The sequence below is a fragment of the Artemia franciscana genome, unplaced genomic scaffold, assembly GCF_032884065.1.
Source record: "Artemia franciscana unplaced genomic scaffold, ASM3288406v1 PGA_scaffold_36, whole genome shotgun sequence".
Lineage (NCBI taxonomy): Eukaryota > Metazoa > Arthropoda > Branchiopoda > Anostraca > Artemiidae > Artemia > Artemia franciscana.
The window spans coordinates 996,877-1,022,857 of NW_027062672.1; the positions used below are offsets into that span (position 1 = coordinate 996,877).

General features: G+C 34.0%; 1 protein-coding gene across 1 annotated transcript in view; it reads left to right on the plus strand.

The window, feature by feature from the left end:
* LOC136041746 (beta-TrCP-like) overlaps window positions 1–25,981 on the plus strand; it is a 90,466-nt gene that overhangs the window by 53,488 nt on the left and 10,997 nt on the right. Inside the window, exons 5-9 of the mRNA XM_065726500.1 lie at window positions 4,323–4,493; window positions 14,521–14,712; window positions 16,322–16,465; window positions 20,998–21,116; window positions 25,799–25,981. The exon at window positions 25,799–25,981 is cut by the window's right edge and continues 7 nt beyond it. Of these exons, the coding sequence (XP_065582572.1) occupies window positions 4,323–4,493; window positions 14,521–14,712; window positions 16,322–16,465; window positions 20,998–21,116; window positions 25,799–25,981 (809 nt within the window). The remainder of the gene's footprint in view (window positions 1–4,322; window positions 4,494–14,520; window positions 14,713–16,321; window positions 16,466–20,997; window positions 21,117–25,798) is intronic.

A 25,981-nucleotide genomic window follows, 5' to 3' on the forward strand; every position in this document is an offset into this window, starting at 1 on the left:
ACGGTCAGAAATTAACTAAAAAATAACAATTTTTTTCAACTGAAAGTAGGGAGCAACATTAAAACTTAAAACGAAAAGAAATTATTCTGTATTATGAGGGGGGCTTCCCCTTCCCCAACCCTCGCTCTTTACGATAAATCTGACGTCCTGATTCTTTAGGAAAGACTACTCAAACACAGGGTGGGCGTTGATTTTGAATGAGAAGTATTTTAAAGAGTTTTAGGACAAATCAAGACAAAAAGTCAAACTTGAGCGTACAGAGCGAAGGTAAAGGAACGGAAGCCCCCTCATATACAGAATAATTTATGTTTGTTTTATGCTTTAATGTTGCTTCTTGCTTTCAGATAAAAAATCTGTTTTTGTTTTACTTAATAAGATAAAGAAAGGGTAAACTAGTGAAAAAGAAAAGGTTTTTTAGGTAAGCTTATTTGATCGAGATTATCGATTAATAATCCGAATGTTCTTTTACACATGAGCTTATAATTAATTTTGACCTCTTGTTTATGGGGGGGTGGTGATCGCATCCCCCCCTCCTAAGTGCAAGGATTTTAGTGCAGTAATACCTTAATCATAATGAACGGAGCAACCAGTTCGCAACATCTAGTGAATATTTCTTTTCGGTCAGTTGTGAAGGGGGAATGTTTTAGGAGTGTTAAAAGATTTGTATTTCGCATTAGCGTTGATCCTTATACGAAATTTTATTTTCGGGGAGATCTTGGAGAACTTATTTTTCTTTCTAGGAAATTTGGGGAAACCCCGAAAAAATCGGGAATAGTTTGGGCACTGGTTCCAAGACGTTTGAATGGTTGTCAAAAATTTCGACTGCATGATTCCTGTAAGTTTGGTATATAAATACAGTATACAGCTTCATATTTTATAGGATACTTCCAAAAAACACCATTTTTTCCAAAAAACTGCTATCCGTAAAACGTGCTCTAACCATCTCGGCCTTACTTAGATTATTACCCTAGAACAGTGGTTCCTAATTTTTTTCAAGTTTCGTACCCATGAAAATCCATTAAAAAGTTTCATCTTAGAGTACCCATTTTCACGGGGTACTATTACTTACCTATAATACTTATAAGAAAATAGTTTTAAATTCTTCGTCATCTTGATATAAGCTGAGTTTTAAAGGCACAAATTAAATGCACAAATTAAACACCATTTTGTGTATTTTGGGCATTATGAAGCTAGATGTTATAACCGACAAATATCTTATATTTATAAATATTAAGGGGGGAGACAGTTGAAAAAAATTGTTTCGATAATTTGTGTAAAGAAGTGCCATGAAATTAAGACAAATTCTGGATTTCATGAAGGCATAGGCCTGGAGCCCCCCCCTCCCAATGGCGTATGTTTCTACTGACAACCTTAACGAATATTAGGTTTATAATTCCTTATACGTAATATTGCACTATATATTCTTTTCGCATTAGAAGTCTTCAAATTGAGTACACAAAATATAATCGGTGGGTATCGATAATTTTTTTGAAAGTACTTAGGCTATACCAAGTATCGGGCATCTTTTTTCTTTAGTTGAAATTAATTTTCCACGTCTCCAGAGATAAGAATATACTACTTGACAAAATACTAAAAAGCTTATTCCTCCAAATACCCTCAGCTTCATTCCCTTCTGATCGTGACTTAAGAAGGGAGACAACAGCACGCCAATTTAATAGTCCAAAGTTTCTTTCTCATTGTTAAAGAGGGCAGTTCTGTTTTTTGGTGTTCCATTCTGTGGCGGCAATTGGAAGGGAGGAATTCGCCGGTACTTATGTGTTATATAGCACAGACTCGAGAACTTGTATCGCGGACATGAGACTTTACCCGGTTTTCACGGCGATTATAAAAGCCAATTAGCTTTGGCTAATTACTTTGTTACTAAAATATTGTATTTTCATCATACTTTGTTTTATTTCATTAGCATTCACCAAACTTCACGTCTCGAGTGTGTATCATAGCACATAATTTGTCTACCCCCTACTAAATTTCCGTGAATTTACGCCAACCCCTCCATTAAGTCTTTTAAAAAAGACTTAGTGTATCTATTTTTTCAAAACCATTTAATATTACAAATTTAGAGCCTGTTGGATAAGTTGAATGCCCAAGTACACGAATAAAGAAGAAAATGAAAAAGCCTGTTTTGATATCCTGAGAAGAATTGTGACCGTGAAAGTTGATCCAACAGTTTGCTATTGTGTCTTGAATATTAGGCGAAGATTATCAATTGAGTTTCCACTTAATGAATAAGGGATGTTGCCAGATTGTTCATCTGTAAATTGCACTGTTACAAAAACGGGTTTTTAGTTCAGGCCTAAATATGTATTCAGGTTGAACTGCGAGTTGAGGGTTATTTCTTCAACTTGTAAATTATTGATAATTTGATGATCGTCTTTTTATTTACCATGTTTGATAATCAGAATTTTTTTTTATTTGGACTCTTCCAATCGAGTCTTATAAGGTTCTATAATCGCTGAAGCTTCATATGTAGGACGAGTTGTTAGAAAACCACGGCAGCTATTTGAGCATGGTGACTTTTTGTGCGTCGCCACTTTGGCAGCCGCGAGCTAGGTCGTTTTTAATGAAATTTATTATCTTGTTGAAAAATTATCAGACCTCCCCCGCGTTCAATACTGCTGATGGTAATTAATTGCAATTATTGGATAAGCGGAATTATTGTGCTCTATTGAACGCCGTTTGGCAGCAATATTAATTGAATTTTACTCAAGCAAATTGAAGAATTGCCAAAAGGCTTAAATCTAGTGATATAACTTTTCCTCTTTATCGGTCTATGTTGTTTCTATTATACCAAAAATTACTACTGCTACTACTACTACTGCGAGGGGCGTAGCTCCAGCATTTTATTGGGTGGGAGCAAGAGGGATCCACATCCGGAGAGTCAAGGGGTATGGGCTATACAATAATTTTTTCTTCAAATTATTGGGGGGAAACTGCCCCCTGGACCCCCCCCCCCCCCAAAGGAAGCCACTGACTACTGCTCATACCTCACCGTGGCACCAAGCCGCCTGAGGCCAACACAGATACGCACATTCCTCCTCCATCCCAATCTACTCAAAGCCTCTCTTTTCACATCCCCCAGGAAGTTCCCGTTTCCCTTAAATCTTTTCTGACGACATTTCCTTGCCAAAAATTACAGTAAAAAAGAGTTTAAAATATTGCAGCTCCGTGGCAGCTTTTGAGAATGGTTTTAACTGGAAAGAGTTATAACTTGTCCAGATATTTTTCTTCTTCTTGTTAGGATTGTTATGGGGAGACGCTATCGTATAATATCATCACTGGAATCAAATTCGGCCTGCTGTTACTTAATTCGAACTCCAGGTCCTGTATAAGCAAATATTTGACTTAACAAGTTTCAGTTGGCACTTTTTAATGCAATTCCACTTCTGCAGTCGCCCATTGAACGATAAAAAATTACAAGCTTTTGGTACTTGTGTTATTATATAATACACACTCGAGAAGTGAAGTTTGGTGAATGCTAATGAAATATGACAAAATATGACGAAAATACAATACTTTATTAACAGAAGTATGAAAACTACCACAAAGAATTATGGAAGGGGGGCGCATTATATTAGCATTATATTATATTAAAGGGGGGCGCATTATATTAAATACGTAACATGACCTAACCAAAATACCAACTAAATATTTATCCAAAATATAGCTATAATGGGGTTTCCTAACGAGCCGAAGATAATTGTCTGGTATTGACAGTGTGAAAACTGGATATTGTCTCATACAAGTTCTCGAGTGTGTATTATATAATAGACAAGTACCCTATTTTTCGATCAATAGTTTTTTAAGCTTACGTTACCTATGCCTCTGATTTCACAATTTTAAGTAGTATTTTATTTCCTCCTCAAAGGGCTACGGCTTCCTGATGGATTGAATCTGGAAAAATATAAACAACTAATTTGGGGTCATTTCTTTTGGTCGCCGGCCACTACGATACTTCACTGAATAGATCCTACTATTTCAAAAAAAAAAAAAATTGGCTCAGTTCCAAATGGGTCAGACATTCAGTTTGCACCAGACATAAACGTTAATGGAGTGAAGTTCACCTTTAATGGTTCATGTCAATTGCTTAAAAAAAGTTTGGTATTATATAAGGACATTCAAGTTGTGGTATTATAACGTTTAGTGGATACTGAAAACTAACAAAGAGTTTCAGTGACCCGACCAAAAAGCAGTCCACTCCTGCATGGTAATGTGTATTCTTCCAACCATCCCCTCCCCTTCTCTGGTCTAAGGTAATCATGTTCAGATCATACCATTGTTAATATTTGATTTTCTTATTGTAGACCATAGAAGATAATTGGAAATGTGGAAGACATACATTGCAAAGAATAAATTGCCGTTCAGAAAATTCCAAAGGTGTTTACTGTCTTCAGTATGATGATCAGCGCATTGTATCAGGACTTAGGGATAATACAATTAAAATATGGGATAGAAATTCACTGCAGTGCGTAAAGGTATCATTTATTTTTTGTATCTATTTCACTATTATATGCTTCATTTATTTATATACTGATTTACAAAAACATACATACACACATACACACTCGGCACAAAAGCTGAATGTATTAATCCTTTTTCCGTTCCGTCCTTCTATAGCCAGTGGTTCTCAACCGGGGTCCACATGGACCCTAGGGGTCCATGTAATATTTACGGGGGTCCATGAAGAAAACCAACTCAGAACGCCCTTTATTTTTAAAAATTCAATTTCTACTGTAATTTACTGTTCACTTTATATTGTGTTCACTGTGTGATACACCGTCAACACTTAGTTGCAAAGAAAATGAGTGCATGTCTGCATGATTCCCTTACTGTTGTAATAAAAGTAGTTAACCATATTATTTCAAATTCTCTTCGAGACCACCTTTTTCGTGAATTCTGTAAGCAAAATGGAGAAAAGCTTAGGCGGCTTGTAATACATATAGAAGTGAGATAGCTATCAAAGGGGAATTGTCTTAAGCGTTTCATTGCACTTTGGGATTCTATTGTTTCCTTTCTTGCTGACACACAACTTGGAGCAAAACTGCTTGCAAATAAATTTGATGTGTTTTACTTATCAGATATATTTGAAAAATTTAATTCACTTAATAAACAGCTCCAAGAGAACAATTCTGATCTGATATCTAGTAAAAGTGCTATTGCTGCTTTTTTAAGGAAAATACAGCTGTATAAGAATAATATCAGGCGTCGTGCATTTGAACAGTTTCCTTGTTTGGCCTGTGTTAACAGCGATTTGTAAGATGAAGATCTTGCATTATATGGTGAATATTTGGAAAATATACATGAAGATATGCAAACTCGGGTTGGTGACCTGCTCGGGATGGATATACCAATTTGGGTTTCGACTCCTTTCGAAGTTAATGTTGCCGAAATAGACATATCTTTGCAAGAGCCCCTCAACGAAATATAAAGTGATGAAATAATGCATGCAAAATTCAAAGATGAAAAGTACAATATATGGAAAACAAATGATGTTGCTACAAAGTACCCTTTGCTCTGGGAGAAAGTGCAGTTCTACGTTATTGCTTTTCCTACATTTTTTCTTATTGAAGCGGGATTTAGTCGTATTTTCAAATGTTATCAGAAAATTGCAATAGACTTGACATTTGTGAAAAGGGGTGATTTTCGACTATCATTAACATCAATAGAACCAAATATAAATAAACTCGCCGAGAAGAACCAACCACAGGGATCACATTGAATAAACATGCCTTTTCCTTTTTTTTAACCACACACTTAATTTCAACTCCTTTTTTATCTAGTTTACATAATGTTGGAGTGAATTGAACTGCCTGAGGAGCTCTACTCTCCATGAGCTTGTGTTGCTTGCCCATGGAAGAAAAATTTTAATATTGTAGTTATTATCACAATAATAGTAATAATAACAATAATTATTATTATTATAGTAGAATATTTTATTTGCATTAAATTAGCTTTTATTTAAAAATAAAGCTTAATCGTATACTATTTCTTTGATAATTAAGACCTTAAAATTTATAAAAGTATTCAAAACTCAGGCTCTGCATTCGTTCGGCCACATGGTTATAAGACAAACTCGGAATGAACCTACGCGACCGAAATAATAGAACGCTGCGTACTGAAGTTTAACATGGAAACCATCATTCGCCGCTGCCATCTTTCCTGGTTCGGCCATGCTTGTCGTAAGCCTGATTACTCCATTGTTTTTAGGACACTTCGTTTTAATCCATTCCTAAGTTGAAAATAGGCGCGGAGGAGTGGATTTAGCTATTCAGATTCACTTGGCATATAAAAAATTTCTGGGGTCCTAGCCATTTCTTGTGATTAGCTACAATTACCAATCAGCTACTCAGATTGTACTTACATCAAGAAAATGTTTTAGATTCTGGAAGAACTGATAGTGACACGAATCAGAAACACAGTATTACATCATTAGGAAATTTATATATATATATATATATATATATATATATATATATATATATATATATATATATATATATATATATATATATATATATATATATATATATATATATATTATATATATATATATATATTATATGTATATTATACATATATATATATATATTATATATAGATTATATATGTATATATATAAATATATAATATATATATATATATTATATATAGATTATATATGTATATATATAAATATATAATATATATATATATAATATATATATATAATATATATATATAATATATATATAATACATATATATATGTATAATATATATATATATATATATATATATATATATATATATATATATATATATATATATATATATATATATATATATATATATATATATATATATATATATATATATATATATATAATATATGTATATAATATATATATATAAAATATATATATATATATATATATATATATATATATATACATATATAATATATATATATATATATATAATATATATATATATATATATATATATATATATATATATATATATATATATATATATATACAGAAAATGCGTTATTAGGAAAACATCTGCCATTAGCCTTTATGCTAATAAACCAATTAGCTTGTCACATAAAATCTTTTGGATTCCCCCCCCCCCCCAAACCACCAAAAATACATCTTTTAGGGATATTTTTATTGAAAAATGACCTGTTGGACTATTATCAGTTCAAACAGAAAAAAAAGTGAAATTGACCCTGTAAGCTTTGAAAATATATTCTATCCTGTTTCTTCCCCCTACATTTTCGTGAAATGCCGCCACTGAATGGAGATAAGCTTAAAAAGTGGAGGGACTTGGCTATTCGCCTATAAGGGGAAGGCCAAAATCGTAGTATTGGTTTAGCAAGAACCAAACTTTTTCAAGAGAGAGTTGTATCGTTTTGATCACGGAGAACTAAGGAAAAAGTCGGATTCCATCTAAAAGCCACCACTGTCTTAACCTTTAAAATATCGAGTTTCTACTATTACGTCATCTATAGTTCAATTTTGTATTCAGAATAGATTTCTCTGATGCTTAAGTTAAGAACTTTTCTAAGACCGAGACATTTAACATAGTCATTTTACGTCGAATGTTTGAGCTACAGTATATTATAGCAAAAAAGGGGGGAAGGGCTTGAAATACATTAGGTGTGTAGTTTTTCTAACTTGATCTTTGTCTTTTTGGGGCTCGAGTGAATCTTCTCAGAATGAGAAGGTGACGCACGTAAATAAAATTTACGTGGGTTACTAAGCTTAATACTAAGAACTTACTTTTTCATAGATTTTCAATTGGTCTAATAACCCCCATAACAAAGATAAGTTAAAGATTATTCCTAAAAATGCTTTTGTATTTTATTGTTCTCAAGACAGTAGTGTTGGTAGTGTTGTGTGATCATTTGATTTAACGATATATCGATATTTTTATTTTCGAAATTCGATAATCGATTCTGATATTTTCGATCAGTTTTTTTTTCTTCAGATTAACTTTAGGTTTTGCCAAAATTCAATAACAAAAATTGTATTTAAAGAGTATTTTGCGCAATATCTCCCAAATTTTGAATAGAATACAAAAGAAAAAACTTCCATTATATCAATGAACATTATAAAAACCCTGATTTGGAATTATTCGGGCTCAGGATAAAGAAAAAGGATACAGAAAAATAAGATACTGGCTATTTTTGGCTATTCAAAATTAGCCGCATGTCAATAGTTTCCAAGCAACATTAAAACTCAAAAGAATAGAAATTGTTCTGTTTATGAGGGGGATAACTCCTCTGTACCTCCCTCTTCGCCCCAAAATTTGTTTTTGCTTTTTTTGTTTCAGAAGTTGTTCTTAAAAAAATGGGGGGAAAAAGTTACAATTACCGTAAAAAAACGATGCATTGAAGAGAGGGACCTACTCCTCATACACCAGACGATTTCAGTTCGTTTTAACTTTGGATGTTGTTCCCTACTTTTAGTTGAAAAAATTGTTTTTATTTAATTTTTTTTTCAAATAACACCGGAAAACCCTTCTTTTTTCTCCATGGAAAATCCCCTCCCTCAAGAAAATTTCTCCTTGAAAGTTCTTTCCAAGTAAGACCCCCCTTCCTCCAGAAAATTCTATCCCCGCTGAAAATTCCCTCCAGAAAATTTTTCCCGACAAATCTGCCTAAAAAATTCTTTTGAGCCAACTTCTATTTGAGAAAAAGACTTATTTTTCTTTAATCTCTAACTGTTTTTCAAATCATGTCGGAGATCCTCCCTCCGCGGAAAATTTTTCCTGGAAATTCTCTCCTCCTAATGTCTTAATGGAAACTTTCTCCCGCGTAAAATTCCCCCATTGAGAATATTTCCCGTGAAAAATCCCCCTCCCACGGAAAAATCCCCCAGATGATTTCAACTGCTTTGAAAATTTTCCATAGGCAATTTTCCCGGTATATCTCCATATGTAAAATTAAATTGGCAAAGTGAAAGTAAATCAAATAAAAATAATTTCATATAAGGATTCTGGTAAATTTCTCCATGTATGGTTTCCCCTTGGAAGTTCAGCCGGAAACTTCCTTACTCACGGAAGATCTCCTATTGCAAAATCCACACTACAGATAATTCCCCCACGGAAAACTCACCCTCCCCAAAATGTCTCTTTACTTCCAAAAACAAACACTAAATGTAGACACTGGACATGTATCATAACTTACAACCTTTTCTCCCGGGACTTGCAGGGCCGTGTCATCCCCAAAGGCATGATTACTTGGCTTCTCAACTATGCTGATCAATATGGTTGTCTCAAAATTTTGATCGAATGACTAAAGGGGGCATGGGATGGTGATGTAGCTGCCCCCCAATCATTTTGCTCACAAAATGAGGAACTGGAATTGTAACTTTCGTTTGAGCAAACCCTCTGCTGATCTTATATGACCTTTGGTTCGAAACGTTCACCCTGACAAAGCAAAAACAAAAAAACACATATACTTGGTGTTTCTTCTGGCAAAAATTACGAAATTTTACTCTTTTCACGTGAAAGCTAGAAACCTATAATGTAAGGTTCTCTGATATGCCGAATCTAAGGGTGTGATTTTATCAAGCTTCTTTGAATTTTTAGGGGCGTTTTCGCCCTAAATTTTCTCAGACTTCCATGGCTTTTGATGGGTACATTAGTCTTGATGAATGTTATATATCTGGAGTCGGCGTAAAAGCTAATTCAGTTGATGTATCAAAATTCCGTGCTTTAGAGTGTCTGTTGTTTTTTGGCCAAGATACTCCTTACTTACAGTTTGTTACCACGAACTATATGATTAACTGATCAGGCTTGGAATTTACTTTCAGAAAGGGTATTGGTGGCAGGCATTGATATTAATTTTAGGACAAATTCATATAGGTATTTCTGAGACCCATATTACAATACTTCCGTGACTTGAGTGGATAAGTTTTTTTTTTGAACATAAGACTCCCTACTGAAAATATGGAAAGCCATGATAGATACAGCTGCTGATAATCTAGCCTTGCAATAATCCCCACAAACTGGCTTGATTCTGTAGTGGCTGAATTGTTGGGTCTGTCACGGCACATGCATCTATTGGTTTTCTCTGTTAATCTTTTCTGATGGATATTCACCGGTAGATACCAAAAAAGCCGAAATAATATCGTTTTCGATATCGATATTTACGTTTCAACATCGATATTTGGTGAGATATATCGATATTGATATTTAATATTGCCCAACACTAATTGTTGGGTGATATTAGATATTGATATCGAAAACCTTCAAAATTCTTGGCTATATAAACAATATCTTCTAAGCTTATAGGCAATGCTCAGATCACGCTCCAGGTCAGGTCACGATTGTCACATACCTCAAATCACGTTTCTAGAAATTATGCATTAACTATGACGATCATCTCCAAGTCGAGAGCAAAATAACAAGAGATATGGGTTGGGACTTACTGGAACCTGTATCAACAGATGCAAGTGCCGTCACAGTCTCTGTGATTCAGCCGCAACAGAATCAAGCCAGTTTGTGGGGAGCTCATGACGGAGTTTCAGTAGTTCGTTTTAAGTTTTAATGTTGCTCTTTATTTTGACTTGATGATAAAGAACTGTTTTATGGAAAACCAACAGTCTTAGGGGCTTTCTGGGCATTTATGGATATTCCTATGTTTGGAAGGTTGTCACTTGTGGATAACTCTCTAGCACACCAATCTTTGATGTTTTTACTCTGTCATTCAGACACGTCTCTGTGATTCAGCCGCAACAGAATCAAGCCAGTTTGTGGGGAGCTCATGACGGAGTTTCAGTAGTTCGTTTTAAGTTTTAATGTTGCTCTTTATTTTGACTTGATGGTAAAGAACTGTTTTATGGAAAACCAACAGTCTTAGGGGCTTTCTGGGCATTTATGGATATTCCTATGTTTGGAAGGTTGTCACTTGTGGATAACTCTCTAGCACACCAATCTTTGATGTTTTTACTGAAAACACATAGTTCGTGGTAATTATGTAGTTTGTTGTGAATAAAATGCCGGGTGGTGAAGGTGACGAAGAACTTACTGACAAACTCATAGAAGAAGAGTTTGAATCTGAATCTGAGTCTGCGATAAAGAGAGGTTCTTCGTCACTTTAACCATCCTGCATTTTATTCACAACTAACTATATGATTACCACGAACTATATGTTTTCAGTAAAAACATCAAGATTGGAATGCTAGAGAGTTAACCACAAGTGACAACCTTCCAAATGTAGGAATATCCATAAATATCCAGGAAAAAGACGGTAACTGGAACTGTAATTTCCGTTTAAGCAATTTGTCACAAAGTGGGTAACTGGAACTGTAACTTTCGTTTGAGCAACTGGTCAAAATATCCATGAAAAAGGGGGGTGTGAGAGGGGGATATAGCTGCCCCCCCCCCCAATCGTTTTGGTCACAAAGTGGATAACTGGATCTGTAACTTTCGCTTGAGCTACTGATCAAACTGATCAACTCAAGTCGTAGAAGTCTTGTAAAATGGCTCTCAGAAATACCTATACGAACTTGTCATAAAATTAGTGTGCATGCTCGCCACCAATGTCCTTTCTGAAAGTGGATTTTAAGCCCGATCGGCTAATCAAATATTTCGTGGTAACAATACGTAAGTAAAGAGCAACTCGGCCTAATAACAACCGAAACTCTGAAGCATGGAATTTCGTTAAAAATAGATACATCAAATGAATTGGCTTTTCATGCCGACTCCAGATATATAAAATTCATCAAATTTCATATACCCATCAAAAGCTGTGAGCCTTAGAAAATTTGTATGAAAATTTATATAGAAATTGTTTTTAGACAGAGTGGGAACGCCCCTAAAAAGTCAAAGCATCTTAATAAAAATCGCAGCATCAGGTTCGGCATATCAGGAAATTATACTGCAAGGGTTTCTAGCTCCCATCTGCAAGAATGCGAAATTTTGCAATTTTTGAAAGAAGAAAAATGACAGATGCGTGTATATTATTTCTGTTGGTTTTTTTTCTTGTTTTTTTTTTATGCCAGGGTGATCGTATCGAACCAATGGTCATATAAGATCGGGAAAGGGCTTGCTCAAACAGAAATTTCATTTCTAGCTTCCCATTTTGTGACCAAAACGGTCGGAGGGCAACTAGATATCCCCTCCCTCCCACGCTCCCTTTTCCCAAAGTCATCTGATCAACATTTTGAGATCAGTTATTTGTTATTGGGAAGTAAACAGACGTTTTTGGGGGCGGGTGATATTTTCTGTGGGGGGTATTTTTCAGGGGGGGGGGGCTCCAAGGGAGAAGGTTCGTGAGTAGGAAAGTTTCTGGGGATGAACTTTCAAAGGAAAACTATACACGAGGGAAATTGCCGGAATTCTTATACGAAATTCATTTTATTTGACCTACTTTCTCTTTGCCAATTCAATTTTATATGTGAAGATATTTCTGGGTAAAGTTTCGGGACCAGGCAAAATTTTCAAAGGAGTCAAAGCTGTCTGGGCGATATTTTCGTGGGGGTGGTAATTTGCGCAGGAGAAATTCTCCATGGGAGAATTTTAAACGTGATAAAAATCTTCTATTGAGACATTCTATGGGGAGAATTTCTAGAAAAAATTTTCCACGGAGGGGGATTTCTGGCATAATTTGAAAACTATTAAAAATTAAAAGAAAATCGAGTCTTTTTTTTAACGAAAGTAGGTTAAAAACAATATTCCAAGCGAAATTGCCCCAAGAAGTTTTTTTTGTGAGGAATTCTCAGCAAGGATGGAATTGTCTTGAGGGAAAGGGGACCTTAGGCGGGAGAAAGTTTCCACTTAAAATTTTTCTTGGGTAGTTTTTCCATGAAGAGAAAAGGTGGATCTTCCAGCAATATTGGGAAAAACGATAGAAGTTAAATAAAAGAACTTATTTTTTTCAACTAAAAGTAAGGAGCAACATTAAAGCGAACAGAAATTATCCCGTGTATGAGGGTGGATCCCCCTCCTCAATACCTCGCTCTTTACGCTAATTTTAACTTTTTTCCCCATTATTTAAGAACAACTCTTTAAACAAAAGACAATTGGAGTCAGGAGATTTTTAAAATACAAAAAGACACCTTGGCGTGAAGAGCGAGATATTGAGTAAGGATTATCCCCCTTATATGTGGGAAAGTTTTCGTTCTTTTAAATTTTAATGTTGCTCCTTACTTTCAGTTGAAAAAAAAGAACGATTTTTATATTTAATCACAGAAAGGCTGAACCAATTCTCAAGAAAAAATATATACATGTTGCAGCCAGTAGATTATTTTTCTTTATCCCGAGCCCGATTAATTCCAAATCAGGGCTTTTGTAATGTTCATTCATGTAAGGAAGTTTATTTATTTTATTAAAAAATTGAATAATGTGCAATTAAAATTTAAATTAAAATGTGCAAAATATTCTTTATTTGCAAATTTTGTAATTGAATTTTGCCGAACCGTAACGTTAATCTGAGTAAAAACATGATCAGAAAAATCGAAATCGATTATCGGAAGCAAAAATGTCGATATATCGGTATATCGTTTAACTAAGATATCGCCCGAAACTACAAGACTGTATACTATAATTTAATAAACAAGAAAAATGTGATGTTCTTGACCCCCCCCCCCCCTCCCGAAATTTTTGTCCGACTCTTAAAAACGTAATCAAAATTAATATAAATACATTTTTGATGTGTTTTAAAGTTTTTTGGTACCCACCCCCCTCCCGAAAAGAATCCGGGATACGGCCCTGCCCCTCCCCGCCCTCCTTATCTGATATATTATAAGTAAAGTATGCCGTCACTTGACCTCTTTATGGATGGTTAATTTAAAGTTTGATAATCTTACTTGGTGTTGATTGACGTATACTTGTTTCTTTATCTAAGCATATATTTTTGAGTTTGTATAAATTTGTTTGTATTTAATGAAGTATTTGACCAAAATACGAGTCAAATAATCAGGATATTAATCATAAGTAAAAAAAATCGTATATTAATCAGTAAATAACAGGTTAGTTCGTTGATAGGTCTCTAATTCGCATGACCTACTGTGACCCCTTGTATATGGGATCAAAACTCCCCAGGCTGAGAAGTGTAATTCTCAACAGTTTCAGAGCCGTTGAAGAAGTTTTGGAGACTTTTTTAACTCTACTCTCGCTTCCTTCTGCAACAAATCCATAATAATGAGAACATACAGTTCTAAGCTTAATATAATAAGTGGCTTTAGCGGTTGTCTCGCAAGAGATGCCTCGTATTGCCATCTAGGTTTCCTGTGGAGTTTACAAAATGACACTGATGAGTTTCATCTCAGACTGCAATAGTTTGAAGCTTGAATTTTGGAAGTGGTAAAATTGGAAGCGGTTTAACCAACTCCTATGATGAAAGTGTAAATATGATTCAAAGCTTGATGCAATATGGATATTAAACGATGTTTTTCTGAGTATGAATGCTAGATGGCACTTTTAGATTATTTAACGGCAATGAAAGTTGGCAATCTTATTAGTTAAAATGATCTGTAACTTAGGAAGTAATCTGTGAATTAATTTCTTTCAGGTTTTGACCGGCCATACTGGTTCTGTTCTCTGTCTACAATATGATGAACGGGTGATTATTAGCGGATCTTCAGACGCAACAGTTAGAGTTTGGGATGCACAGACTGGTGAATTGGTCAACACTCTCATTCATCATTGCGAAGCTGTGTTACATCTTAGATTTTCAGCAGGAATGATGGTCACTTGCTCTAAGGTAATTTCAAAAGCACAACTTGTCTCTTCAAATAATTTTATGAGAAGACTGAATAACTCTGTTACATATAGTGCAGTCAGACCTGATTTTTCTGGGAATTGATTCTTCTGATATGGATTCTATCCTGAGAACGGGGGGAGAGGGTAAAAACTATGCATTTTTTAACTATCATTTTTTAGGATAGAGTTGCTCCCTTGGACCAATGCTAAGGAATGAGCTCAAGTTCTATCCTCACTGTGTTCAGCTATACTATTTTATATCTGTATCTTTTCCAAGTTATTATCACGTTTTCCTTGCCTCTTTATGTCGTCCTATTCCTCTTCCTTTCTAGAATTACCCCTTGTTCTTCTTTTTCTTTTTTTTGTTAATCATTATCTAGTCGCTGATTCCCATATCTTATCATTTGAATTTAAACAAATTAATAATTAAAAATAATTTCTGAAAATAAATGAAATCAGTAACCGTTTAATACTAGTGTATTGCTATTGCTTATTTAAATAGGTATAAATAGGTAATTGACTTTTCTGCCAAACCGAGAGAGCTGCTTTAAGTAGTTCAATTGGCATAAAGAAATTCAATTAACACCGAAAGTTTTTCCGTTTTTTTTTTCTTTTTTTTTTTTTTAGTCACTCTTTTTTTTATAATCAAGGGCATATCAAAAATCTTTGGTTAGGAGGGGAAGGGGTTAAAAAAGGAACTTCAAAAAACGCAACAAAATTGTTTTATGTGTATTTTTTTACATTTCTACGACTCAGACAAAAATTTCGGGGGCGGGAGGGGGGTTAACCCTGCCCCCTCCCCCCCCCCCCTGAATACGGCCTCTCTTTCAATGTCCTTTTTTACAGATTAAATGTTCGAGTAAGATTAGTTGATCCTTTTATTAATTCAAAGGGTTTTTGTGATATAACTTCTGAAACTTTAAGTTTGATTTAGCAAATTTGGGTCTGAATTGCAATTTTTTGACGATTTGCATCAATTTGATAAGTAAATTGAAGATTGAGTATTGATATGAATCTAAACTAACGATTAATAATTCGGTGGATATTAAAATAAAGGTATTAAATAAGTAAGAAATTTTCAAAGTTTCATTTTAATCATCCTCCTGTCTCGGATTTTCACGTATTATATTGAAATACAAAATAAATTATTAACTTATTATAGTTAATTCAGTATTATTTATTACATAATTAATTTACTATTATTTTTATGATTGTTTATTATAATTGATTAATTATTATTAATAATGCACTATTTACAACAGAACTTCCAGTTTTAATTTTCGCTTTTTTTCTTGAGAGAGAGAGAGAGAGGAAAATTTATATTTCTTTATGAGTGATTTCGTAGATGTTCCTTGACTTTTCTGGACAAAAAGAGTATTGGATATCACACAAATTTAGATTACCGAGTGAAAATTGTTTTACTCTTGAGTTTGTTAATTCAGCAGAACAAATGAGGAGGAGGATTAAAAATCAAATTTTTATGCCATTATTTTTCCAGGGGGGGGATTATTTGAGTCAATTTTTTCGGATGGGCTCCTCACCTTTTAGTTGGTACGATTTTTACTAGTACTTACCACTAGAAATATTTAGTAAAAGTAATTGTTTTATAGGATCGAAGTATTGCAGTCTGGGATATGGTATCATCGAACGAGATCAATTTGAGGCGAGTTTTAGTAGGTCATCGAGCTGCTGTAAATGTTGTTGATTTCGATGAGAAATATATAGTTTCAGCTTCCGGTGATAGAACAATCAAGGTAAATATATAAGTTGTCCGTTTTATTAGAAAGCTATTTGAGGAAACAAAAACATATATAAATCCCAACAGTAGATACAAAAAAAAAGGTGACAAAATGTATTTTGCACTAACACAGTTTATGAAAACAGACATTAAATTGAATTCAGCTTTTGTTTAAAGAAATTTAGAATTCAACTGGAATGAGGAGAAAATTAACGAAAATGTTTGAATTCAAAAGGATAATATTTTAAGTACTCAAACTGGAAAGGAAAGAGAAACTAAGAAAAAGAACATGGCAAGTAGTCCTCATTTGACAGCTTTTTTATTTGTTGAAGAACCAGAAATGTCAAATGGTTTGATATGAATTGACCCGATATTTAGGACAGCAGGAAGGAAGCCATTTTGTTATATAGCTTGATGTTGCTAAAAAAAAAATAGTATGGACTATTTATTTAATTATACTTGATTCAGGACACAAGGTGATTCGCAGCTCCTGGCACTAGCAGGCACCAGTTGGACGAATCATAGTGGAGGTGATTTCCTGCCTTGAGGAATCCCATTGACAGCCTTGACGGTAAAAATCACCGGTTGACTCTTAGTCAGTTTTGGGGTATTAGGTCAAGATGGGCTGCGGTCATCACAGCCTTTTTCCACTCAGGGAAGTGAGTTTGGTATGGAGATTCGTTTGAAAAGCAGGTCTGAGCCATGAGAGCTGATGGGGTGGATGAGACTTTGAGGTGATGTCTCTGCTTGCATTGTTGTCTTAGAGTTTCATTGGCGTTTCGATCCTGGTTTTTGCTGTCACGGTTTTTGAGCCGTACATTGGGACAACGAGGGTTAGAGAATCATAATCGTTGGCTTTTTTTGGTTTTGGAAAATCGTATAGATAGACATATATATAAATTAAAACCAGCAAAGTATACGAAAAAAAAAGGCAACCCTGACAGATGAATCAATGATCAGGTCAAAAGCTGTGTTACAGTCTATGGCAAATTAAAATCAATGCTCATTACTTCTTTCCTCTAGTGCTCAGTGGTGGCATTAGAGGATAGGGTGGTCGCTTCTTCAGTACTGGATAATCATGGGAGAATACGCCTTTATTCAAGTGTACTTTATTGCAGTATTATAAAGGATTCATCTAAGAGTTTGGGAAGCCTTCATTAGTAAAAATTGGAGCTAGTGTCAAAAAGAATAATCACCAACGCCACCTAGCGCCTGGTTACTTTGTTTGACCTTAGATTGTTGTTTGACTACTTTTGTTTAAGGTACTTTAATTTTCAGGGAAGTTTAAGGAAAGTTGCGTTCTAGTAGGCGTTCCAACTAAAATTCATCAAGCCTACTTAACCAGGCAAAATTTTCGCAAGCTAAACTAGGCGTATTTTGTCCTTATTTTGGTTTTTGGCTTAAACTAATTCTTGAAAAAAAAAAAAAAAAACACTATACTGTCTCCAGGGCTAGTATTTTTGTTCCGTCTTCTGATACTCAGTCGCCGAAGCTCTTATAAATTTTCAATTCTCTTGGGAAGCCCTTTTTCCTTTTTTTATTCCTCTTTTACAACAATATTTTTATTATTTTACTGCTAGATTATTTTTGCTTCTTTTTTACCTTTTTACTATTTATGCTTTTTCCAATCTTTACACTTGTTTTCTAGCTTTTTAGAATGCAAGATAAAAAAAAGTAGAAAATCAAAAGTATGCAGAGGAACCAGCAGACAGCGATGCTTGAAAAGAAGGCTTACCTACAGAAACAAACAAAAAGAAAAAGATCCACCCAAACATATCGAAAGAGGAAAAGCAAAAGCGCCAATGAGGAGATAGAAAAAGGAGTCTACCCAAAATGGCAAGTTATGAAGCATCAATGGGAAATCCCACTTGGCCAATTTTAAATGTGGGATATCACTTCCTAATTTTTCAAGTTTGAACATTTAGATGTACAATGCAAAAAGTAAGCAATGCAAATATGTACAGGAGGCACCATACAGCCATGCTGATACAGAGCTACCTAAAAAAAATATATATTGTCTTCTGCCAAAAGACGCTCCCAAACACAAATATAAAGAGGAAATAAGGTCAGAGATAGTAATGGACAAAGGCGACTACATAGTATGTCAGGATCACTAAACGACAATAGTAAAATAAGAAATCAAAATTATCCTACCATCAAAAGCGATGAATAGGTTGTATTTGTTTTTCGGCTGTTGGTGTCGAATTTTTGAGAAGAAATTGACTAATGAAATGTTTCCAATTAAGTGCTCAGTTTAAACTTATTTTCTAATGAAGTCTTTTGTGTCGTGTTCTTGTTATCGTTTCACAAAATTTACTATCATATTTTGATGCCCAAGAATAATAACACCTAATGCATAACAGCAATACAGGAATAGAATTATCTTTCCCAGAATTTGGACTTTTCATTGAACACTTTCCACAGTATTCTCGAATATTTGGATGCTTGCAAAACGATAAAAAAAAATGCTAGAAAAAAACATTTATAGTGGGAGTCGAACCCATCAGCCCTCCAGAAATGAGCCAAAGCTTCTACCTTTAGAGTATTAAAGCCACCAAAGATCTTTTTTCTCTTCCTTTTAGTGTAGACTTTATCCTTCACAACAAATATAATATGTATATTATGTATACACATATACATATATATATATAAATACTAGCTGTTGGGGTGGCGCTTCGCGCCACCCCAACACCTAGTTGGTGGGGGCGCTTCGCGCCCCCCCAAGCCCCCCCGCGCGCGTAAGTCGTTTCGCGCCATATTAGTTACGCGCCATTGTAGTTGTGTCCCTATGTCCCACCTGTGAATATAGATATATATATATATATATATATATATATATATATATATATATATATATATATATATATATATATATATATATATATATATATATGTTTTTAACTACGTAAAACTTGCGAATATACAACATTCTTTGCTGTCCCATTGTCTGTGCATATAAATAGATTGTCAGGTTTACCGACTCTTGAACATGCAACATATAATGGTCCATGGGAAAACAATCCGTATTCAGATCTATACCTCATGATTCTAATGATTGCCCTTGAGCTTTGTTGATGGTGATTGCTAATCGACCATTCCCTGAGTCGCCATCGTCATTTATATATCCCCCTGTGCACCCCGGCGTCCCCTTTGTAGTTATGTCCCTGTGTCCCGGTCGTCATTTATATTCCCTGTGTCCCGGTCGTCATTTGTGTCCCGGTGTCCCAGTCTGTGATTTCTCTTTGAGCGTCCCGGGCGTCATTTATATTCCTTGTGTCCCGGTCGTCATTTATATCCCCCTGTGCCCCCGGCGTCCCCGTTGTAGTTGTGTCATTTATATTCCCTGTGTCCCGGTCGTCATCCCGGTATACATTCGTTTTTGAATTGGTATATGATGAAAAAAATTTTTTATTTTTTCCCTTTTTTTCCTTTTAGTTTTTTTTTATTGGTTTTGACCTTTTTTTAGGTTTTTTAGTTTCTTTCTTTTTCTTTTTAGTTTTTTTTTGAAGTTTTTATCTTTTTAGTTTTTTTACTTTTATTTATATTTTTTTAGTTTTCTTTTTCTCCTTTATTTTTCAGTTTTTTTCCTTTTTTTAGTTTTTTTTCTTTTTTAGTTCTTTTAGTTTTTACCTTTTTAGTTTTTTTTAGTTTTTTAGATTAAATTTTTTTTTAGTTTTTCACCTTTTTTCTTTTTAGTTTTTTATTGGTTTTTACCTTTTTTTAGCTTTTTTATTTTTTTTTCGTTTTTTCTTTTTACTTTATTTTTAGTTTTTATCTTTTTTATTTTTTTTTATGTTTATTTTTAATTTTATTAGTTTTCTTTTTCTCTTCTATTTTTCAGTTTTTTCCTTTTTTTTAGTTTTTTTTTAGTTTTTAGTTTTTTAAGTTTTTTCCTTTTTTTAGTTTCTTTAGTTTTTTTAGTTTTTCGGCTGTTTTATTTTTTTATTAGTTTTTATTTTTTTTTGTAGTTTTTGCCTTTTTTTAGTTTTTTCAGTTTTTTTTTTAGTTTTTAGTTTTTTACCTTTTTTAGCCTAACCAGGATTTGAACCTGGGACCTTCATTCTCCGTTCTGACACCCTCTCTCACCGAGTGACTACTCCAGCATGTTCATTTTGGTGTTTTAAATGGTATATTATTAACCAAATTAATGTGTTTTACAATATACTAAGCATCGTCATAACAAAAATGACGACAACTAATTTCATGACGTCAGCCGACACAGAAACATGACGTCACCTGATCCACGATCCACAGATCCACAGACAACTTATTTTTATATATATAGATATATGCATACACTATATACGGATATGATTGAAAATTTTACCGTTAAAAAGTCTTGCATTTCAAATATCATTTCAGATGATCGATTTATTTGTACGCTTTAGTATGAAATTGGAAAAGCTAAGTACCTTTTTATATAAAGGTCCTTGAAAAGCTAAGAGCGATTAAGTATAAAAAAAAAGAAGTGAAGTTGGGTTGATTCATTGTTGCATCTGCAGAGTATTTTCATGTTTATTAAATCAAGCTTTTGTTTTTATTTGTTAGGTATGGAATACTTCAACATGCGAATTTGTACGAACGTTGAATGGACATAAAAGAGGAATTGCTTGTCTGCAATATAGAGATCGACTAGTGGTCAGCGGATCTTCAGATAATTCCATACGGTATTTCCTGCTTTTTTGTATATCTGTTAGGTTATCGATTATTTTTTTCTTCTTATTTATGTATATCGATTATATCGATTCGTATATCTATTTGTATATCGATTTTCGAAGAAATACACAATCAGTTTTCACAACGCACTCCTCTTCGTGCGATCTCGAATGTCGAGTAAAGGTTTTGCATAGGCAGTTTTTCAGAGGAACAGTTAGCTTCCTGACGCATGGGCATGGGCATTGTTATTTTTTGGAAGAAACAGAAAGACAAATAGATAGTGCAACTGAATGAAATTATAACAGGTCGCCAAAAAAGCAGGCCTGATTCTGTTTCTGTTCAGTTTTATGGGAAAAAGTCCTGTTTTCATACAAAAACGCTGTTTTTTTCCTTTTACTTACAAGAATTCAGACTAACTTTTCCTTCGGATTGAAGAGAACAGACCAAAAGAGTCATTTATACCTTGCATCCTTAAAAAAATTATATTAAAAACTGTATCATAGGCATACCCGTTCTTGAGGTTAAGGCACTAAATTCAACACTTTCTTTTGTACAGCGAATAGATATTGCGTTCAGTAATAAATACCAATCAGAAAATTTCCTTCGGATGCAAGCTATTGTTGGATGCGAGCTTTGTTTTTATCAAAATTTAAATGGGAATGTTTCTCATTTGGTTAATTTCTTTTTGTTCCCCGAGGTATCCAACCCTCGTCCCCTTCCTGTCCCTTATTTTTATGTCCAGACTTCAATAAATCTATATATTTAGCTGAGGAGTAAAGATAAGAGCTGGAAAACAACCTCAAAGAGCATTCCTAAAAGTTTAGTTTCTGTAATACAATTACTTTCTGAGGTATTTAGAAAGCCTATCGTCTTAAGTTTTACAAAAACGTCTTCTCGGTTTTGCGTTCATTCCTAGAAGTTTCATTACATTTACTCAACAACTTTTTGGATTAGTAGTGCTTATTCTTTGCGTAAAATATTGCAAACAAAACAGTTTAGATTTCTGGCATTTTTGTACTGTAATGATAAAGCAAAATTGGTGGAGTTGGCTAAATTAGTGTAGTTATAAGTTGCATGATCTCAGTTTCTGGGGGGGGGGAATTATAGAATTGGAAAAAAAAATGACGAGAAACGCCAGACGGTAGATGTTAGTGTTGGTGACTTTTGTCTACGTTTACTACGTTTTTTTTTCTTATTAGTTTCCCTATCTGCACACACGAAAAAATGATATCTGGCAAATATTTTGGTGAAATTGTACGTCGAGTATTGATATCTCTGACGAAAGACGTCCTGATACTTGATGATGGTTCTTATGAATGTTAATTGGAGGTTGGCAAATTCAAAACTAAGCTGATCAGCGAAATTGAGAAGAAGCATGAAAATGATTTTACTTACTCTGACGCATACTTGAGGAGCTCTTTTGTTTTACTTTAAAACGTTTTTGCAGGTTTCATTTCATCAATCTCCCTAATGTTATTATTCGTCAAGCTTACCAACTTCGGAAGCTAATTTGGGGTTCTGCAAAGAAAGCGAATTGTGCAAATTAAGCTGTTGTCAAATAGAAGCAGATTTACCAATATAAAGACTCGTCAGTAAAAATATACATTTCTTCTGAACATGATCTCAATATTTTCATCTTCTTCTCTGATAAAGTATTTAAGTGCATTCGATGTCTTAAAAATCATCATGCGAGCCTCAGTGTAGACTGGCCGTCTCGAAGACAAATTAGCGAATTTTCCCAGCAGCACGGGGAACTTCCTAAGCTGCTAAATTATTCAAATCATATTTCCTTCAATTTTTGTAAAAATGACAAGGTAAAGCTAAGGAGGGGTTAATTTGATATTAAGAACAAATGTTATCTTTTATTAATTATTAAGCAAGCTCTGTCTATTTAATATACTTAAAGCATAAATAATACGACCCCTTTTTAGCAAGGTTTTTAATTGAAGTGGGCAGCGCCACAGGGGACTCCCAGAGCTGTCAAATTGCTCAAATAATATTTCCTTTGAGGTGATGTTTAACGTTTTCTTAGCAGATATGCTAGAACATTTTTAGGGACCACCGTTCCCTGAACTTAAAGAGAAAATTCTGCTCGATTTAACAATTTAAAAAATCCACAGTTTTAAATGATGTAGTTCTGCTTCGGCTTTACTTTTCTTAATGCGTTCAATTTTGTACAGAGAGTTGCAATGAATTGTTATTAAATTTTGTTTCTTTTTTTTCTAGATTATTTCTTTTGTTATTAATAGCAATTATGGCTTTTATATTTTCTTTTTCCGCCGCAGATAGATTGGTCTTGATCTTTATGAACTGGAGCTGACATTACTTTTTTCGAAACCAATTTCTTTTGGTGACTTTATTTTGTAATTATTTTTTACGAATTTGTTGCGTTTTGCCTAAGTAAAAGCCACTTTATGCTGTTCACTAACCACCGCAAATCGTAAACGGTCGTAAAAAGTGTAATCAGAACCAAAAAGTTGTAGATACAGAGACCTGATATATACTGTACCCATTTTATCGCTGTCTAGTAGACAAAAACTAATTTCTGGAGTTGTCTTTTCCACAGTGAAAATGAAATATAATTTGTTTCCATCAAACATAGTCGCACGTGTTGGTCTGGATTTTTGATCCATGGATCGCAGTTGCTGCAACACTCCATATGTTGTAAATCAGGGGGTCTTATTTAACCTACCCCCTTAAACCTGCTCTGACTCTTGGGAAGACTTTCAGAGGTTTGTTAGTGAACTGCATAATCAAAAAAGGCTAAAAACAGTTTTTTGGGGTTTTGTTTTTGAATTGTCGTACGGACTAATGCGATTCCAACTTAACTGCCTCACCATATCAGTCACATGTGAGCTACGAATTCTGTAAATTCACCTTGTGTGGTATACAAGTGGATTGATTTAAAAGGGGATTAGTTGAATGGGTTTAATGTGAATTAAGGTGGGTTGAATGCGGCCGACATAAATGAAATTGAGATGAATAGACTTGAGTTATAATGAAAGTCTTTAAACCCCCTTCTTTAAGAAATAGTCTCTAAGAGACTATTTTGAAGATAAGAATTCTGAAGCCCTAAAAATCACGAAGGATTATTCCAGGTGTCGATTGCTGAAGTCCTTGCTAACAGGTTAATTTCCTTTTTTGGAGATTTTGACTGGCTGTCTGAACTTATTCATCGTCATCTGCTTAAAAATTTGTTGATTTGTAGTTGATCAGCAAATGCAAGTATTTCATAATCCATGAACCTATCTGCTCATCCGCGTTTTAATTTATAATATGCACTAGCTCGGATTATAATTTTTGCGGTTTAGGAGAGGTAATTACACTTCAGTTAAATGCGTGCTTACCACCTTTATATTGAAGTGATTGCCGTATTTATAAATAATATTGTACTAAGAATATACAGGCGTCAAAATACTTTTGTTTAATAGCTGAATTGACTAGAGCTTAAGTTTTATCTAATGATCTGATATTGTAAAGAACTTAATCTGATTATCACCTTCGCTTTAAGGGTAAGAATTGGGAAAATGATAAGATTCAAGAACCTCGTGCTTATAATATGATTTTTAGGCGCTCCACATCCCACAAACCCTTTTGTTACATCAACGTTATCTAAGATATATTTGTTATCTAAAAATCAGTGTATTTTTATCTGTACGAATCAAACTTGTCTTTCTGCCAGACATTTGTATGTTATGTATGTATGATTGAAAAATAAATGAACCTGAAAATAAGTCGATTCTTTTTCTCTCAGAAACATTGTCAGAGGACTTTCCTTAAGTAAAGGGGAAGTTTAAAATAATTTCTCTCTCTCTTTCCCTCATCTCACCGCCCTCTTTCTCTACTCTTTCTAATTTTGTAGAGAATTATTAAGGAAATACAGTGGACCGTACAAATATCAAACTGCAGGCTTCCTCGACAATAAAAGAAAATGTAGAATCTCGAAAGAACCGAAACAAAGTATTAATTTTTTTTTCTCTCTCTCTTTCTTTAACTGTTCTTAATAATTCGTTCTAAACCAGGGTGTTTTTGGACTGCCAAGTTATGGTAGAACAGTTTTAATTTAAAATTATCCAGTTTCTAAATATTTTGAAAAAAAAGACTGAGTGAAATGTGAACCTTGAATTATCTTTAAAACGTAATAATATAGAGAAAAATAGATTGGTGAAATCGGTCAAACGTATCGATTATTTTCGGTTGGATTATTAATCCAATTATTATTAATGAAAGAAGTGTCTTCTCACATTAGTTATCCTTTTCCTACAGAATAAACGAAAATAATGAGGGAATTTGTGAAGGCAGGGAATAACACAGTGAAGAAAACCTAAGTGAAAATTTCGGTTATATAACCAACAGCCGTCGTCTGCAAAATTTAATTTAAAACGAATGAAAAAGAAAACCAACTTACTCAAAACTCATCGAAAAAAATTTCAAACTAAAATTACAAAATAAATTTGAAGAGATTGTATTGTATTTTTCTGTTTTATTTGTTGTAAATTATGTTTCGCTGGTAACTGCTGTTGGTTATATAGCCGAAATATTCGGTTAGATTATATTCACTGTCTTCACAAAATTTCCGCGTAATCTCCTTTTATTTTGTTTAATGCAAAAGCAGTGTGTAGTCTTCGTAATTATTGTTTTTGTGTGTTTTTCTGTTTTAAGATAATTTATTTCATAACAAAGTGTCTTTCAGATTATGGGATATTGAATGTGGTGCTTGCATTCGTGTTCTCGAAGGACATGAAGAATTAGTGCGTTGCATTCGATTTGACTCGAAGAGAATAGTTTCAGGTGCCTATGACGGAAAAATAAAAGTATGGGATCTTGCTGCTGCCTTAGATCCACGAGCCCCTGCAGGAACACTGTGCCTGAAAAC